This window comes from Staurois parvus, unplaced genomic scaffold (genome assembly GCF_062004578.1).
Source record: "Staurois parvus isolate SC_StPar_1 unplaced genomic scaffold, SC_StPar_1.0 ptg000009l, whole genome shotgun sequence".
NCBI lineage: Eukaryota > Metazoa > Chordata > Amphibia > Anura > Ranidae > Staurois > Staurois parvus.
In genome coordinates this window covers 12,020,507-12,039,894 of record NW_028317805.1, presented here as the reverse complement: position 1 = coordinate 12,039,894, position 19,388 = coordinate 12,020,507, and the positions used below count along the sequence as shown (strand labels likewise).

The 19,388-nt window shown below is 43.7% G+C and overlaps 1 protein-coding gene and 1 long non-coding RNA gene across 2 annotated transcripts in view; one reads left to right on the top strand and one right to left on the bottom strand.

The window, feature by feature from the left end:
- Window positions 1-19,388, top strand: part of FANK1 (fibronectin type III and ankyrin repeat domains 1) — a 153,077-nt gene that overhangs the window by 38,074 nt on the left and 95,615 nt on the right. The window contains exon 2 of the mRNA XM_089669648.1: window positions 16,559-16,736. Coding sequence (XP_089525774.1) covers window positions 16,559-16,736 — 178 coding nt within the window. The remainder of the gene's footprint in view (window positions 1-16,558; window positions 16,737-19,388) is intronic.
- The window catches only part of LOC149474255 (uncharacterized), a 29,129-nt gene continuing 17,582 nt past the window's right edge, over window positions 7,842-19,388 (bottom strand). The window contains exon 3 of the long non-coding RNA XR_016311638.1: window positions 7,842-8,712. This is a non-coding gene — a long non-coding RNA (uncharacterized LOC149474255). The remainder of the gene's footprint in view (window positions 8,713-19,388) is intronic.

Genomic DNA, 19,388 nt, shown 5'->3' with positions numbered 1-19,388 from the left:
TAAAGGTGGAGAGTGCAAAATCTGGTGCAGCTCTGCATAGAAACCAATCGGCTTCCAGGTTTTATTGCCAAAGCCTAATTAAACAAACTGAAGTTAGAGGCTAATGGTCTGCAGTGCACAGCTGCACCAGATTCTGAGTGCACTGATTTTAGTAATCTCCCCCTAAAGTGTTTGTTTTAACACACACAAACTGTTCTGCATTAAAACTACTTACCTGCCTGTCCGCCCTTGTACAGAGAGTCGCACGCGGAAGCTCATTCTTCAAATTCAGTAATGCTGCATCTTACTGAACTCACATGCACGGAAGTGACGTCCTCCCCACCTGACCAATGATGGTGGCCGGCGATCCAGACCTGGAAGCTGGACCCCTGAAGATGTCAGCGGCCAGACCAGGAGCTCAGGGACACTGCATCGCTGGAGCCGCAGTGAGAATAGTTCTGCTTTAACTGCCTTCTGGTGGCAAGTTGGGATCTGACAGTTTGAATCTGATTTGTGAGTACACAAGTAATATTTTTGACAGTTTAACTTTACCTGGGCTCTAATGCCAGAAAGCGGATTTCCTGGTCACATGATCACTGTGGTTGGCTGTCACAGTGGTCAGATGATTGGCAGCACCTCCCGCCTGGTCCCGATCACAGTTAGACATCAGGAACTGTCTGTGACAGCTCAGACACTGTGCTGGGAGCGTACAGTGAGCATTGTCTCAGCAAAGAAACCTCAGCCACTATAAATGCATATCTGCAGAATTTGAGATTTAAGTCCTACCCTCCCTGCCACCGTACATCAGCACTACAGGGTTGACAATAGGTTAAAAACAGAAAATATCAATTATTTCTGATATGCAGGGCAGGTGCTTCCACTAGGCCAGGGTTGTTCTCGGACTACAAACTACAAGTCCCATGAAGAATTGCAAGATTGACAGTTACAAGCATGACTCGCAAAGGCATGATGGGACTTGTAGTTTTGCAACAGCTGGAGGGCCGCCAGTTTGACACCCATGCACTAGGCAAACTAGGGGGCCACCTAGGGTGCACCGCAACCTAGGGGCACCTGGGCGCCACACAGGCCAGCATTCTCTCTATATATGATGCTGCCACATCATAAATGATCCTCCAGCTGAGAGGAGGGGCGGCAAAGGGGAGGAAGATAGGACAAAGGAAGATGCCCGGTATCTGGGGCCAGTGTAACAGTTGAGCTGCCGCTCTTTCCAGTATTCCTCTCAGACTCAGTCCCTTACTGCAAGCCAGCTGGCGGCTGCTGATCACTGTGGAGTTCCAGCCCTTCTCATCCCATTCAACAGCGGAGGTGGAGCTGTACTGGTGGAAGAAGCTAATGTCTGATGTCTCGTGTCTGTGAGTGTGACCCGACCAGCCATCCATCTAATGACATAATCATGATCCCAAAGCCTGTTCTTCTTGTGCCTGCTGGGCTTGATGATCGGTGTCAGTGTTGGTGGTGGTGTGTTGTGTCAAATCTGTGACTGTGCTGGATCGCTCAGTTCAGGTGTTCTGTGTGTGTGCATGTGCGCAGGGCTGCCTGCTGTTACAGGCGTTTTATCGTCCCCCATTGCTTGGGGAATTCCAGCCTGGGATCTGTCAGAGTGTGGATCCATCACCCTCCACTCACTGCAACTGTCACCCTGCCACTGTCAGCCACACAGTCCATCCGTGACACTGATTCTGTCTTTAATATTGATGCTGGTGGCATCTTATGGCACTTATTTTTGCAAAGTAAAAGAAATTTAGCAGTTTCATGTTTTGTTGAATTAATATTTTCTACCATTTTGAAATTTATTTATCTGTTTTGGGGGGGGGGGGGGGCAAGTAGTTTGTCTTGCCTAGGGAGCAACATAGTCTAGCACCAGCCCTGCTGATAAGCAGCACTTTAAAAAACGAAATGTCATTAAGTTAGGGTTTACATCTACTTTCAGCCCACCTGACCATAACCTGTCTGGTTATAAATTCACCTTTCTTTTGATTCTCCTTGTGAGGACTCCATATATTTTTATTACACACTACATCAATCTGAAATTGTTTGGGTCAGGGAAAAGGTAGAGTAATATTTTGACTTTAAATAAAAAAAGCTGTGATGATAATATTCTAATACTTGCTTGCAGGCTCCTATTCTGTTTCCATTTCAAAGGCTTGCCTATTATTTTTGTAATGTATTGCCAGGTTTATCCCATTTTGCATTATGTTCTTTCTAATAACACAGGCAAGTATCTTGCTGCCCTTGGCTAGTATCAGTTCATTGTATATGAAAATGTATTTGTTATATCCCCAAATATTCAGCAGGATTATGCTTGCTGCTGCTTTAATAAAGGTATTGTGAGAGAATAATTGCAGTAAGAAAAAGCACAAAATCTGTTTTTTCCTTTCAGTTCTTTATGTGTTTTCCAGACAAGTAATCACCATTATAAAGGTGAAATGGTGTTTGGAATGTTTGTCCTACAGGGTGGACTGAATGACAAAATTATTTTTAACTTGATTCCTGGCCTGGACTTTTACAAAAGGGACTAAATAACCAACAATGACCAGTCCAATTTAGACTTTCAGCTAGTAGCTGAAAGTTGGGATCTGGACGCTTGAATCTGATTTGAACAGGTAATATGTTTGACAATTTTTCCTAGATGAGCCCCAAAGAGGCATTGATGATGTAAGCAGGTATTGTGATTTGAGCAAATATTTTTGAGGCTCTTGAAGCCATTTTGGGTATAGTAGGTGTGGATATCTTGAAATAACTGCTGTTCTTAAATGTCAATCAAACATCAATCACCAAGTGGGACAATAGATCAAAAAAATGTTCATAAAAGGTTAACATGAAAGTCCACCATCTGACGTGAAAAAGATAGCTTGGGATATATCTTCCTTTCACTAGAATGCAGATCTTCCCACTTAAGGATACCACACCACAGTGTTCCTTCACTGAATGCTCAATAAAGCACCCAGAATGATTTGACCTTCTTATCAAGAGACGTCAATATAAGGGATCCTTCCTGTCACAGTATAATCATCCCCATATACAACCCTCTATTAATTATCCTCCAAGGCTCCACAAAATCTATAAAAAGATGGATGCAACATACAGTGTAAAACTGTATGTTTAAAATTTTATTAAAATAGTTAGAATACTCACAAACATAACAGAAATAATGCCTATAGTAGTATTAAGCCAATCCTGAGACTCGAATGGGCTGCTTCCAGACTCCAGGATTCATGATGTCATGAACATCAGCTCCTCCCTATGCGTTTCGTCACATATGACGTCTTCCGGGGTGTGGATGTTGAGGACATAAAGTAGTTTTGATATAGCAAGTATGCCTGTTTCCTTTCTCTGGGATGCCAAACACATAAAATATTCCAATAGAACAGTGGTTCTCAACCTTCCTAATGCCGTGACCCTTTAATACAGTTCCTCATGTTGTGGTGACCCCCAACCATAAAATTATTTATCCAGTAATTATAATTCATGAGTGTCGTTTTACCTCCAATACTGCTGCTTGCAACACAGTAGCTGCTTTCAACACAGCAGCTGCTTTCTACACAGTAGCTGCTCTTTACGCATCGGAAATATGTGTTTTCTGATGGTCTTAGGGGACCCCTGTGAAAGGGTCGTTCGACCCCCAGGTTGAGAACCACTGCAATAGAACATTAACTCAGTCAATTGAGTACCTTATTTAAAATTGAAATTTAGCTTAAAAAATCCCTACAACTTTAGTCACATCATTTACCTGTAAAGAAGTATGTTGCACATTGTCCGGGCAGCTGGATTTTAGAGAAATATTCACTGCAGGGATGCCTGTCCTCTTCCTGTGTGTGAATTTCATGGTTAACAGCTTCAGGTCTTCAGAAAGAACAGCAGTATAGATGGCCCATTACAGACATTCCCCTTTCTTCATCCTCCAATGAGAAAGGTCCTTGCATCTATTACACTGCCTGTAACATGATCTGTGAATGGGTGAGAGAATTCTATTACTGATCACACTTTCCCTCATTCACAGGTCATGCTACAGGCAGTATAATTAAAGAAATAACTTTTCATAATGAAGGAGGAAAAAGGAGGGGGTGTACTGTACTGTACTGTACTGCTGTTCTACTTGAAGACTCGAAGTTGTTAATTGCAGTGCCAGATGTTCAGAGACAGGAAGAGGACAGGCATCCCTGCAATAAAGATTTCTGCAGGATCCTGCTGGCTGAATAATGTGGGACATATTTCATTACAGGTAAGTGATTTTGTAGGGATTTTCTTGAGCTAAGTTATAATGCTTATAGAGGTACTGTCATTTTACCAAATCAAAGCAAAGTGACAGTATCAACAGGTAAGTAGGCATGTGCAATAATTAAACCTGCCTGCCAGAGGGCAATGGGAGGCTCTGTACACACGCAGTACACTTTGCCTTGCACAGAGTGGCTGAAGCTTTGAACTTGGAAGAAGATAGTGGTCCAGGTAGCTTTAAAACATGTACAGGCAGCTGTTGTTGATCCAGTGTCCTGGTTACTTTCACAAATGCACCCTGTACCTTTGACAGCCATATCTAAGACCACAATGGCAGCAGATGCTGCCCAGGACTTGCAGTATGATTAAGATCTCACTCCTAGGAGATCTGATCTGACTCCCAACATTAATGCCCTACTGAGCCCTCACCTGATATCAAGAACTTACTGGCTTAACTGGCAGGTATGTAGACAAGCAGGAAATTCTTTATTATAGAAATTATTACTTCTGGCTACCAATTGACTTCTGTTCAACCGCCCTGTCTGTATATTTCCCCTTGTTCATTGCTGCAGGAAATAGACTGCAGTACTGATCTGTGTCTTCCGATGGTGGAAGAGTTTCCTTTCTGTCAGAATGCAATGACACAGTGAGGCGGATTCCAACGAATGTGTGGATGAGGGAATCTGGGTCAGTCTTTTTTTTCTTCCAACCCATGTATGGGCCCTAACACTTGGGCATTGTCCACTCTGACCAGCTGGGATTCCATAAACAGTTCCTCACTGAATCGGAGCAAATCTGAACTGTCACGTTTTCTGCTGCATTTAAAGACCTGAGACCTCAGATCTGTCACGGTTAGGTCCAAAAATGAAGAAAAAAGACAAAGACCATTTTTTTTTTTCAGTTTTGAGCTGATCATAGGTAATTGGATGCAAGTCCGTTTTATATATAGCCACCCATAAATTAACATGGAGCTTCCGATCAGAAGCTCCACCTGTAAATCTGACAAATGGACTTGATCAGGACTACCCCTGTGAAAGGGACCTAAATCTTTCATCCTATCTAATTGTATTTATTGTTTTGAAAAAACAGTACAAAGAAAAAGCAGTGGTAAGAAAAACATTTGTGGGGTTAACCAATCAATATTTGCCTATTATATCTGCATGGTCCATGTAACTGGGGCTGTGGCAGGGGTGTCTCCTCTGCCTACATACTTTGTGCTAAAGGTGTATTTTTCTCATCTCAGACATGTTGGAGGTTGGCAACAGTTTAGGTAAAATTACATTTTGATTTTCAAATTATTTATTTTTAGAAATGCCATCTTCAACTTAAAGCAGAACTACCCTGCATCTGAGCACCACAAACCAAAAACACTATTTAATTCATTTTTAATATTCAAAGCAAACCCATCCATCCATGTCTCCATGCTTTATTTTGCTGAGAAATTACTGTGAAAAACACCCCCTAGTTTTTCTGGCCAAGGCCATCTTGAGTAAGGGCAGATGATCATTTACTACTTCCTGGAATTCATCTGCCCTTAGCTCAGGCATGCAGGCAGGAAGATGTACTTAGCTAAGAACTCCCCTCCTGAAGACTCCTGTGATGTATGACATCATTTTCCTAGGCATGGAAACTAGGAAATGTATTTTAAAAAGTTTAAAACAAGTGAATATGATATACTTTTCTATCTATTTACTAATACTAGCAGCATGAGGTTTAAAAATAGTTCATGTTGATCAAGAAAGTGAAGTTCTACTTTAAGTAGTAGGATTTATCAGTGTAGAGGTTGATTCAGGGAGTTATTCTGATTGCCATTGGTGGGGTTCAAAGGTTTTTTTTCTGGTCTTCTTTTTAGTCAGTAGTAGTAGAAAGAGAAAATGTTAACCTTGATACCCTTCAGCTTTTTTTGTCCGAGCTTCGTTCTTAGTATCTTACTGTGTGTCCCTTCATTTGAACACAGTCACATCTCCTAGACTTTAAGAAAGCATTTCTTAAATTATTTTTTTTTCTTAGGTATTAAGAACATTTCCTGGAAGATACTCTTTTTTGTACAGTTCATTGCTCACCAGCGATGGTATGAGATTACGAGAGTAAAAGTAAAAACCAGGATTTATTAGACAAAATGTTATTTGCTGTCAATTCATAGCCACTGGAAAAAGGGAGATGGCTTTGATCTTGCTTGGTTTAGAGCAGCAGTTCTCAACCTTCCTAATGCTGCGACCCTTTAATACAGTTCCTCATGTTGTGGTGACCCCCAACCATAAAATTATTTTTGTTGCTACTTCATAACTGTAATTTTGCAGTGGGAGGAGTAGTGCCACATCATTGGTGTCAGTGAGAGGAGTAGTGTCCCATCGTTGGTATCAGTGGGAGGAATAGTGCCACATTGTTGGTGTCAGTGGGAGGAATAGTGCCACATTGTTGGTGTCAGTGGGGGGGGGGAATAGTGCCCCATCATTGATACTAGTGTGGGGGGGAATTGTGCCCCATCATTGGTGTCAGTGGGGGGGATAGTGCCCCACCGTTGGTGTCAGTGGGGGGAGGAATAGTGCCCCATTGTTGGTGTCAGTGGGGGGAGGAATAGTGCCCCATCGTTGGTGTCAGTGGGGGGAGGAATAGTTCCCCATCGTTGGTTTCAGTGGGGGGGGAGGAAATAGTGCCCCATCATTGGTGTCAGTGGGAGGAATAGTGCCCCATCATTGGTATTAGTGACACCAATGATGGGGCACTATTCCTCCCACTGACACCAATGATACTTACCTTGCTGACTCCTGCTCCAGCCTGGGCTCGCTCCCTCCCTCTCCCATCTACAGCCAGCTTACCTGGCTGCAGCAGCACCATCTGCACGCTACAAACACTTACCTGTCAGCTGTCTTCCTTCTCCCTCGATCTTCTTTGATCTTCGCGCTGCTGCTTGGCTCCTCCTCCTCGCTGGTGATTGGCCGCCTGTGTGCCTCTCCTGAGCTACAGTACCCGCGGCCAATCACTGGCGAGGAGGCGGAGCTGTTGAGTGATCCCGGGGATGTGGCCAGATGACAGGGGCGGCATGTCATCCCGCGCACACATCGTGGTCCAGGGAAATGTGGACGTATCTGCATGTGGGCGGACCCGCCTGGAGACTGATAGAGGAGCGGTGTCTCAGTTCCTAAGACCATCGGAAATATGTGTTTTCCGATGGTCTTAGGAGACCCCTGTGAAAGGGTTGTTCGACCCCCAAAGGGGTCGCGACCCACAGGTTGAGAACCACTGGTTTAGAGAGTCTTGAGATTCTTCAAAGCAGTAAATACACCTTCTTACCCTGTTGGATATATTTACTTGTGCCTAGAACAGGGGTCTGTAAACTTTCCAAACAAAGGGCCAGTGTACTGCCTTACAGACTTTAGGGGGGTTCAGACTGTGGACAGTGAAAGTAGAAAATTGGTAGGCATCCATGGGATTAACAATGCCTCAGGCTTGGTAGTCAATGGGAGCAAACAAAGTTACCTCATCATTGGTATCAGTAGGAGTATTAGTGCCTCATCATTGGTATTGGTGGGAGGAATAGTGCCCCATTTTTGGTGTCAGTATGTTTTTGCTTTGCATCGTTTAAGATTCTTTGCGGTAAAAGCAAGGAGGCATAAAAACCTCTGTAGTGTATTAAGATTTGCTTTACTAAACAAAATGCTGTACTCACACAGACTAAGTCCAATCTTGGGAAATCAATACACGGCATACAGAGTATTACAAAATATTCATACGATATACATATGCACATGCTACCTATCCTTACTAGCAAATGAGCATGAACAATGTATGCGAGTACACCAAACAGCTACTTAACTTGTCTTTTTCCTGGTGATGGAGTCTTTTCCAGACTGCTTTTTAGAGTCCTGAAAAACTACTTCTTCCTTTGTGTCCATCGCAAAGTCCTTTTCCCACCCTTTATTTCCTGTCTTGAGCTCATGAACCAGTCCAGTGAGTTCATTAGCATATGAATAGAGGAAGCCTAGATTCTAAAAAACAATACATGTAACTAAAATCCATCATTCTTATATTTATACTTTAAAAAAAATCACTAAAATAGCCATAGCAACACACAGTGGCAGGAATTATGCCCCACAGTTGGTATCAGTGGGGGGGGGGAATACTGCTTTTTATCAATGGGAGGAATAGTGCCCCAAGGTCTGAATAAAAACTAGCAAATGGCAGAGTTTGGCCTGCGGGCATGGTTTGTGGACCACTGGTTTACAAGACACCAGAATGTGTTGTGTGCTGCCCCTACCCTTGGAGACCCAACAGTGTCTTACTGTAAATACATTTTCACCCATGACTATGAAATTGTGGACCATTGTGCATAAATTGGGATTATTGTTAGCTGAACTGTGTGAAGGCAATAGGTATCCTCCTATGAATACCGTATATAGCTTACACAGAGAAATATGCTCCATTTAAACACTACTATTCAGCATCATAATTGGTGCTCTGTCGACTGTAGTCTCTTTCATAATTCCTTTCCAGTGCCTGTAAAGAAATATACAGATATGAATTTTTCAATACCCCAGAGCATCTTATTATTTTACAGAGAAATGTAACATTAGCATATCTTATTATTATTTACATCTCACTAGATGGCAATCTCTTCTATAAATGTGTGTGTATATGTATTTTCTTTTATGTTAACAGTCATATCAGTAATTTCCCATTACCCACACTAAAAATGGCTTACTGATGCTCTCTTAATGAAGTATTTAAATTGGCATGAAAATAAGGACATTTATTTACAATATAATGTTGTAATGGTAATTATCTCTTTATTTATATGCACACAAAAAAACGACAATGTACATTTTAATCTTTTGTTGTTTTATATAAAAATATTCTAATGCTTGGTAACTGTTCCTATAAATAATGTTTCATTTGGTTATACTGTATGTTGGCCCATTAACAGACTACTTGTCAGGAATGGACTCAGCACTGGTGGTGGGACTCATCTGCCGTGTGGGCTGCAGTACCAGAGCTGACCAGCGGGTGCTCTCAGCAGCCAGAAGCTCACACGTGCAATCAGCCAAACCTGGGGCTGATTGCAGAAAGGTGTATTTAAGGCATGACCAGGCCTGTGATCTGGGCCTTGGTGTATGTTTTCCCATGAGCCTCTGTACCTGGTATCTTGTGTTCCTGCTTCGTTGCTGACCCGGCTTGATCCTGACCTCTGCTGACCGTCTCCTGTTGAACCCCTGGCTTGCCTGACCATCCTTCTGCCTGATCCCCTGTACCGCGCTGCCCGTGAGTTACTGAACCCGGCTTGTGACCTTGACCATCCTCTGCCTGCTCCTTTGGTACCTTGCTGCCCGCACGTTGCTGACTTGGCCCGTCTGACCACGCTAACTACTCTGCCATCCATCCATCCTGCACAGATCCAGCCGTACCTGCACATACCTCTGGCGGATCCCTCTACCACTAGCAGGTGTACTCAGGGGCCGCGACCTGGTTCCTGTCTGCTCCAAGTCCATCCCCACCATCAGGGGCCCTGGTGAATAAGCAGACTGGGACTTAGACTCCGCGCCCTGGGGAATCCTGTCCTGGGGACCACTAGAGGTACCACCAAACGGTCATTACAGAACCCTACGGCCGGCCTGACCGTTCCACCTCTCCAGCCCTGACTACGCCTGTGTTCCTGCACCTACTAAGATTAGTGGAAGGTTGGTTTGTTCACTGTGCGTTTATATATATATATATATATATATATATATATATATATCTGGGTGGCTAATAATAAACTGTATTATTATACTGTACCTGAGGCCTGCGTTTCCCTGTGTCAGTCCACACCTTTCTGGTCACTCCTAGATTCCTGACACTACTAGTCTACCTTCAAAGTATATATGTAAACCCTTACAATTAATGTTTCTTATTCACACGCTTGGTCTGTTAGATATACTAAACATGTTTCGCTACTCTATATGTGTTTGATAAATGCCAACAGTACCTGTTGATGCTGCCAGACATCACTATGTCCCTCATTTCTTCTTGTGAGTTACAAAACGACATCAAAATCTCCAACATTGCTATAAGTTCTGCCCAGTTCATTCATATGGACTACAGAACACCTCCCTCATATTTTATGGAAAGGAGGGGTTGTTCTGTAGTCCTAACATGCTTCTTGTCCTGGAGTAACAACGCTGCTCCTTTATAGATAAAGTTTTGCCACCCTGGGACAGGAATTGTATTGCTGGCAGGATTAAACATCTAAAAAGTGAAAAGGAATGCAAGGCCCAGTAAGCTTAAAGTGTTACTAAACCCACAACAGTAAAATCAGTCTGTATATGCAGTAAAGCATGCTGGTTATACTCACTGTGGAACCTAAGGGGTTCTGTCTCTCTGCATTGTGTAAAAAGGCTGTTTTGATCCCGTCTTCTCTGTCCCTCTTCTTGTTCAAATGTCCACGTCTTATCTCCTGATAAGACAGACTGAACTCATAGTCATTCTGCACATGCTCAGTTTAGTGTGTATTGCTAGAGAAGTTTTTTTTTTTTCTTGGGAGAGTGCAGGTGATCAGTACAGGGCCAACCAGCACTGTCCAGACAGAGGTCAGGGGTTCTGCATTATCCTAGAGCAGAATGACAACTCCTCCTACAAGCTTTAACATGTGCTCTGCTGGACACTGATAGAAGTCACAAGACTGCTCTAACTGCTGATGAGAAAAGTTATTTAGCAGTTTATATTTACTAAAATAATTGCACTTCCATGTTGTGTGTACTGTGGGAGAGCAGATATAGTGAATGCAGGGTCCGGGGTTTAGTAACACTTTAAATATATTTCATTTTGTTCTTGGATTTAGATACACTTTAAGGAATATGCATACAGCCTTCAGGCCTCATGCACACAGGGTGTTTTGAAAATTCTTCTAGAAACATTTCCTTCTGGCAGCAACGTCTTTTCTGGAAGAAAAGTCTGACGGTTGTTCAAGTGTTTAGGCGCGTTTGCAGGCATCAGTCGCTTGGGCGTTAATTCATTTCATTGGCCAGAATAAAAGTCTATTCTGGCCATTAAAATGAATGCTCAAGCACTAAACGCACCTAGCGTTAACACAAATGTAGATTCGTTTAGATGTATTTCCGCGTGTTTACTAGCTTTAAGCGGTTTTTTTTTTGCCAAATGCTGCTGCTCCTGGACGCACTGGCAGTGTTTTTTTTTCCCTGCCTCCTGCCACTAAATACTGTTAAACGTCTATGTGTGCATGGATACATAGGCTAACATGGAGGGGCATTTGGAAGCAGGAAAAAAAAATGCCTGATGGCCTTAAAAGCGGCAGTAAAAACGTTTTGTGTGCATACCGCCTTTTGCAGATGGTGTTTGACCAGCCAAACTGTCAAAAAAATTTTTTTTCTGAGCATTCTCAAGATATAGTATACTTTGAAGTAGGCACCATTTTAAAGCGGTAGTAAACCGCAGGAAGGAAAAAGTCCCCTGCTAGGTAATGTCATAATGTGCTGGTACTGTATGCATCGCACACTAGCACATTATGCACGACTTACCTTAAAACGAAGCCCTCCAACGGCGCACTATCACCTCTGCAGAGGCTTCCATCTTCACCCGGCTGGTCTGGGTCCACAAGCTCCTGCCATCTGACAGCTCGGGCCGCAACAATGTCACTCCCGCTCAGGCGCACGGGAGTCCCGGGCCTCGGCACACAGCTCTGAAGGAGCGGCACGGGTATGCCGTTCCTTCACAGCACATGCGCCGGCTTTAACTAGTAGCCGACCGCAGATAGCCGAATGACGGCTACACTGCGGCCGGCCAGTTCTGAGTGGACGTCATATGACGTCCCCCCAGAACGCGCTCTCCTGCGCGCCCCAGGGGGCGCGCACCCGGCGATCTCCGTGATCACTGTGTCCTACGGACACAGCTGATCACATGATGTGGTAAAAGGCCAATCACAGCGGCCTTTTACCACGTGATCAGCGGTGTCCAATGACACGCTGATCAGAGGGAAATGCAAGTGCCGGTTCTCGGCTGCACTTTCCTCACGCTGTCAGATCGTGAGGAAAGTACTGCCGAGAACCGGCAGTTGTCAGAGCGGACATCGGCACTGATCATCAGGGCACTGATGATCAGTGCCCTGATGATCGGTGCCCAGCAGTGCCACCCGCAAGTTCCGCCCACCTGTGCCCAGAAGTGCGCCCACTAACTCCACCCACCTGTGCCCAGCAGATCACCCACCTGTGCCCAGCAGTGCACCCACCTGTGCCACTCTGCAGTGTCACACCTGTGCCCAGGAGTACCACCCACCTGTGCCCACCAGTGCCACCCACCTGTGCCCGCCCACCAGTGCCACCCACCAGTGCAGCCCAGCAGTGCTGCCAGTCAGTGCCCAGCGGTTGTGCCAGTCAGTGCCGCCAGTCAGTGCCCAGCAGTGATGCCAGTCAGTGCCGTCTATCAGTACCCATCATCAGTGTCACCTATCAGTGCTGCATATTAGTGCCGCCTATCCGTGACACCTCATTAGTGCTGTCTATCAGTGCCGCCTATCCGTGCCACCTCATTAGTACTGCCTATCAGTGCCCTTTAGTGCCGCCTATCAGTGCCCATCAGTGCCGCCTATCAGTGCCCATCAGTGCTGCCTCATCAACGCACATCAGTGAAGGAGAAAAATTACCTGTTTGAAAAATTTTATAATAGAAACAAAGAAACTTTTTTTTTTTTTTCAAATTTTTTGCACCTTTTTTATTTATAGCGCAAAAAGTAAAGCGCCCAGTGGCGATTAAATACCACCAAAAGAAAGCTCTATTTGTGAGAAAAAAATGATCAAAATTTCATATGGGTACAATGTTGCATGACCACGCAATTGTCAATCAAAGTGCGGCAGCGCTGAAAGCTGAAAATTGGCCTGGTAAATAAGGGGGTATAAGTGCCTGGTAGGCAAGTGGTTAAAAAAGAGAGAATATCTACTAAATGGTACACGTTTAGGAGATATTCATTTTAACTAAGCTGAGATTTATTATAAGCTCACCTGAAGGTAAAGTAAACAAAAGAGTTTCCTACCACTTTAACACTTGGTGATGATGGCCTAGAACTCCACCATAATGATCTACAGTGAAACATACCAGATATTTTATACCTAGGTACATTGGTCCAGCTGTAGCAGGCCAGCCACTTAGCATGGAACCTGGAAGCAAGTGGAGAGCAGTGGAGTGGCAATGTCTACTTCAGTGATTTCCAGCTTCCAGGGGGATCGGCCAAGTATGGTATGTACAGAGTTACATTGTTTTAACCTGGACAATGTAAAATATCCATACCTGGAATTCTTCTCTAAGGCTAGGCTGAGCAGATCTGCAAACTGCGATTTGCACAGGCACGGCAGCCAATTCATTTGAATGAGCTACTGTGCCTGCGTTTCATTTTGGGGAAAAAGGTACCCGCACCTTTTTATAAATGCAGCCACAGGGATATCACATGGTACTCCTGCACCATGTGATTTCCCGCAACCAAAAACACGCTGCAGATGCTTAGGGGTGCCATGAAGAATGAATGGCTGCCCAGCGTGTCTGCAAAAGAGCAGCATGGTTTAGCTGCAGGTGTGGAAACAGTTGCGATTTACATGCTGTCCCACATCCGCAACCACCCGCACCTAGCCTAAGGCTACGTTCACACTAGCCTTGCTAGCAAGCGGCAGACAGGCATTTGGGAAGCGTTTTTACCGTTTCCCAAACGCCTGGGGAAATTCTGCGCATTGCAGCACATAGTGCTGTTCCAACGGGAGCGTTAGCGTCGTGTTGTGGCAAAACGGACGCCTCTGGTCGATTCAGGAGGAGTTGAAGCCTCCTATTCAAGTCTATGGTTCCGCTCCGCAAGTGCCCAGCCGGCGTTTGTGGTGCGGTTGCGACGCGGTTGTGGAGCGTTAACACCATTCAAACTTCATTATAGGCGTTTGTGGGAGCGTTTTTAACACTCAGCAAACGCCTAGCAACTGCGGCTGAACCGCGCATGCGACGTTTGCGGAGCGTTAAAAATGTTCCGCAAACGCCGGACCAACGCTTGTCAAACGCTATAGGGGCGTTTGGCAAGAGTTGGAAAAACAGTCAAGTGTGAACGAGCCTAAAAGGTTATGCAGGGGATTGAGGTTAGCAGAGATCCAGAAATTTACCTGTTAGGGCTACCAGAGTTCTCTAACACTAAGAATGGTTGGAGATTGACCAAAGCTGGTGGTGCTGTGATTTTTCTGGGCACAATACTATCAAGGATAGGAAGTCCTGGTGTTGCTCATTAAAGTGATACTAAACACACTCTATTTCATTTACATTATCCTTTCTCTTTCTGTATGTGGATGATGGCACTAGAATTCTTTTCCTATAAAAAAAATTCTAAGTAGCTTTCTTCCAGTATATATATTCCTGTCACATGACCCAGCACTTTCTCAGTCTGTCTGGAGGGAAACATAAGCAGGAGGAGATTCTAGTCCTCTGCTGCTAGTCACATGCTCAAAAAATCAGCCTTTGGGATACAGAGTAAAAATAAATAATTTATATCAAAGCTGTTTTACACTGTCATATAAATATATATTTGAAATAAAATCTTTATTATTTTTTGGCAATAACATGGTGTGGGTGGATATCTTTCCGGTCACAAGCTGGGTCACACCCTTCCAGCCTGTGTCTTAGAATAACAGGGAGGTGAAACCTCCATCAATCAAGATGCTATATCCCACCCCCATTGTGTTTAGCTTGTAAGTGCGCATGGAGGAGGAGGGAGGGAGAGTAATGCAATATGAAGAGCCTGACTGACTGATGACTGTTTTTATTTTTATGATTAAAAAAAAAATCATTTGGTGCCTTTCTTTGTGGAGAGGAGGCAATCGTTTGGTTGGTCTGGATATGCATTGAAGCTGACAATATGACAATTCTGGTAAACACCTTGTGATACTGATGGGTCACAAAAATCGTTTGCAAGTTAAACTGCGATTAGTGTAGTTTTCAAGGGTTATCAAGTCTGAACTGTGCTAAAGAGCAGGCTGTTTGTGGTGTGTGAATATTCCTGGCCTTCTTTCCTTATTAGTTCCTTTGTGCCTGGAGAGGACTCTGGATCTTCGAAAAGATAGCGCACAGTAACTCTGCTTCCCAAATCGAGATTAGGTCCCGCTCCTACTGGCACTAAACCCTGATCCCGACATGGGCCATAGAAGCTCTGACAATTGTAAGCTAGGTAAATTTTACTTTGTCATAAGAAAACTGTATAGGTTCCCCATTCCCTTCCTATCTACTATGTCCCTTTTATAGACCTGCAGTACAGCCCCACTCCACACACAGCACAGGCACCTGGTGGAAAACTAAATGGAAATGCCCAGGATGGCAGACTTGGCTCCACCCCTGCAAAAAAGATATTGTATTATTTTGGTCTCTTAAAGCAGAACTACGCTGTATCTGAGCACAATAAACCAAAAACACTAATTTATTTTTAAAGTGGTTGTAAACCTTAACAAATACCCAGTGAAGTGAGTGGCCTCAGGTGATGCACAGAGATTAATCAAATCCTCCTACATAAGTTGTACCTGTTTATCTGCAGTCTTCTCTTCTCTACATCTGTTCAAAGAACAGAATTTATACAGGATCTCTTGGCTCTGAGAAGCAGGGGGCGGGGATCTGAAGTTACACTTTGATAAGCTCAGTGAGGGAAGCTCTGTTCCCTGATTGGATGGAAGGGATACACCCCTGTTCACACAGCTCACAGGAACAGAGCTGAGGCTGTCAATCACAGGCTGTGTGCTGGAGCTCCCTCCCCTATCGCAAACCGAAATGACACTTATATGAGACAAGTACACACTATAGAGGGATATGCTTTGTTCATATTTCAAGTCTGAGGTTTAAACCACTTTGTTAAAAGTCCTTCAATTTAATAGTGGTAAGTGGATCATTTCTAGTGAAGGGTTTCATTGTTCTGCATTTTCACAAAAGTGGTTATTGTTCTCTTTTCTCACCTTGGTTACAGCTCTGTGGGTTTGTTCTTTGTAGACAGAATAACACTGGTAAATGGCCTTGCTTGGTAAGGCATCTCTGCCTGCATTTGGTATTCTCCCTGTGCAGTGGTTGATTCACCGCTCTTGTACAACTTCATGATCTCTAATGTAATTAGCTGTCAGAGGCTTATAAATGCTAATTTATGCTCTTGAGCTAAACCTATATAAATCAATATACACTTTTTAATTATTTCAGACAAATGCAAGACCCGACATTATGTAAGGATAACCAAACTAATTACGAAACATTTACAATTCCCATTTCTCTTGTCTATATCTGACAATTCCATGTACATTCCATTATTCCATTTAGGTTTTGCATTACTGAACAAAATACCATTTTTTTTTTTATTCCAGACAAGGTTGCTATTCCACGCCCTGATCCTCCCATAGTGGGGAAGGTGAATCATCACAGTATTGAGCTGTATTGGGATATCAATAATTCTTATCAAAGAAGCCGCCCTGTCACCAACTGGTTTAAATTTTCAATAGAAGAGGAGGATACCAAGACTCGTGCTTATGGAACAATCTATTCGTAAGTATCTGTCACATTATCTATGCAATAAAGGGAAACTGCATGCCCATTTTTTTTTTTCCTTTTGAACATGCGCTTGACATGATGGGGGGTCCCTCCCCTCCACTAATAAACCACTAACACTAATTAAATACATTTGGGGAAATCTGTAGACTTACATATAGGTAACAAACACGGCTTTTCTTTTCTGGGTTTCCATGCTCCCACTGGCCTGTCCTCCATGTGCTCTACATCCTGGGTCACCATTTAAATAAAAATAATACGTAGTTCATAGCTTCTTGTCTGCAGCAAATCTTAGACATATATCTGCAGAAAATAAGCCCTTTCCCCTGAGATCTTGCAAGATTTTGCTCTTTACAAATACAATCTCCCTGAAAGGCATTGGTGACGTAGCCTTCCCAGGGGGCAGCTGTGAGGCCCTGGCTGCATCACCAGTGTCTATTGAATACCAGGAAGTGCTGTAAAAATGTAAGTTGACAAATAAATATCTGATTTTACATCTTAGAGATGTTTAGGGATGCACATAAAAAGCTTCATGCACCAGGACTTTTTGTGTTTGGGGAGGTGAGGAGGACTGCTGTACAGGCAAGTAAATGTATGGTAATCCAAAAAATAATTGTGTAGCCGCCTTTTTTTTTTTTTTAATATTTTTTTTCAGATCAAAGGCTCTAGCCCACTGGGTTTAAAAAATGCATCTTTTACAGGTGTTTGGTGATTTTTTTTTTTTCTTTTTCACTTTGCAAAAGCATCTCTTAGCCAATGTGTATATGCACATGTAGGCGTTTTACAGGCTGAAATAAAAAACATCAAAAGCACATTCAGGAGAAGAGCTGAAGGGCAGAAAAAAATGCTGAATGCGCCTAAACTGTTTGGCTTGCAGTTGTGGTGCGACTCCATTGACTTCAATGGGAGGAGTTTGACAGGCAGTGTTAAAAATGCCGCAAAGCACCACGGGCATGGCATGTGTACAGCCCTGTCAAGCTGTAATGTCAAAATTATGGTGCGCACAGTAAAACCGCCTGTATTTACCACCCCCAGCCACCCGTGTAAAGAGCCCTTACTGAATCTTCTCAAATATCTTTCATTTGAGGTCTTGGCTTTCAATCTGCAAGATTGTCTCTGTCAGCTGACTGTACAGTGAGAAACCTGGAGGTTGCCAGTGGTGACCTTTAGTACCTCCCTTCTGTCTTCAATTTCTAATGGCTTTGTGGCTAGGACAGTTATCCATGTCATGTATTGTGTATTTTTTCATTTACTTTTGAATAGAGTTCATATTTCTTTTAAGGTTTTTCTTCTGTCTGTGACTCCCTTGGGGAGATTCTCTTATTTCCTGCCCCTGTGATATCTGTATTGTATTCTGCATTCCTGGGATCACTGTTAAGAGATGCAGGATGCTGTGCGCACACACACACGCCATGCCTGTATCTCTGTAGTCTGTTTTGAAGATATACCACCACCGTCAAGCACTGCTGTGTTGCAGGTGAAGCCATTGGAGAGGTGGATTAGCCTGCTACTAAACCCAGGACCCTGCATTCACTATATCTGGTCTCCTAGGACCCTGCATTCACTATATCTGGTCTCCCAGACCCTGCATTCACTATATCTGGTCTCCCCGGACCCTGCATTCACTATATCTGGTCTCCCCGGACACTGCATTGACTATATCTGGTCTCCCAGGACGCCGCATTAACTATATCTGGTCTCCCAGGACCCTTCATTCACTATATTTGGTCTCCCAGGACCCTGCATTCACTATATCTGGTCTCCCACAGTACACACAACATGGAAGTGCAATTATTTTACTAAATATAAACAGCTAAATATATTTTCTCATCAAAAGTTAGAGCAGTCTTGTGACTTCAGCTGAACACTGGTTAAAGCTTGTAGGAGGAGCTTTCTTTAGGCTCTAGGAGGATGCAAAACCCCTGAACTCTGTCTGGACAGTGCTGATTGGCCCTGTGCTGATCACATGCACAAGAAAAAAAAAACTTATATAGCAATACACACTAAACTGAGCATGTACAGAAGGTTTATGGGTTCAGTCTGTCTTATCAGCATGGACATTTGAACAAGAGGAGCAGCAGAGAAGACAGGTTCAAATAGCATTTTTATACAATACAGAGGATTAACCCCTTAGGTTCCACAGTCAGTATAACAAGCATGCTTTACTGCATATACAGACTGATTTTACTGTTGTGGGTTTAGTAACACTTTAAGTACTCTAGCCATTTCCCACAAAAGGACACACCCGTACATTCTCTGGCTTATACCAGGATCATAGCTGCAGCTGCAACTATGATCCTGGTATCAAAATTTTCTGCTAACAATGCTCTTCTTTTTTTTTTATGTAAAAGTGATACTTTTAAAAGGAGTGGAAGAGGTCTTCCTCCCACCCCACCCACCACCACCACTACAGTTCTCTGGGCCTGTTGGGAGCCCGCGACTGCTGTGGGTGGTTGGACCGGCTTACCATAGAGAAGGAAGAACATCTGTTCCCCAATCAATTGCTATGGTGTATGAAACAAGAAGCGACAAGGATTTTGCCGCTAGTCGTTTTGGTTGTTTCACTTTTGTCATTTCCAGCTATTTAAAGCAGTCGATCAAACAGACCTTGGTTTGATCGGCTGCTTTGAAGAGCAAAGGAGGGATCCG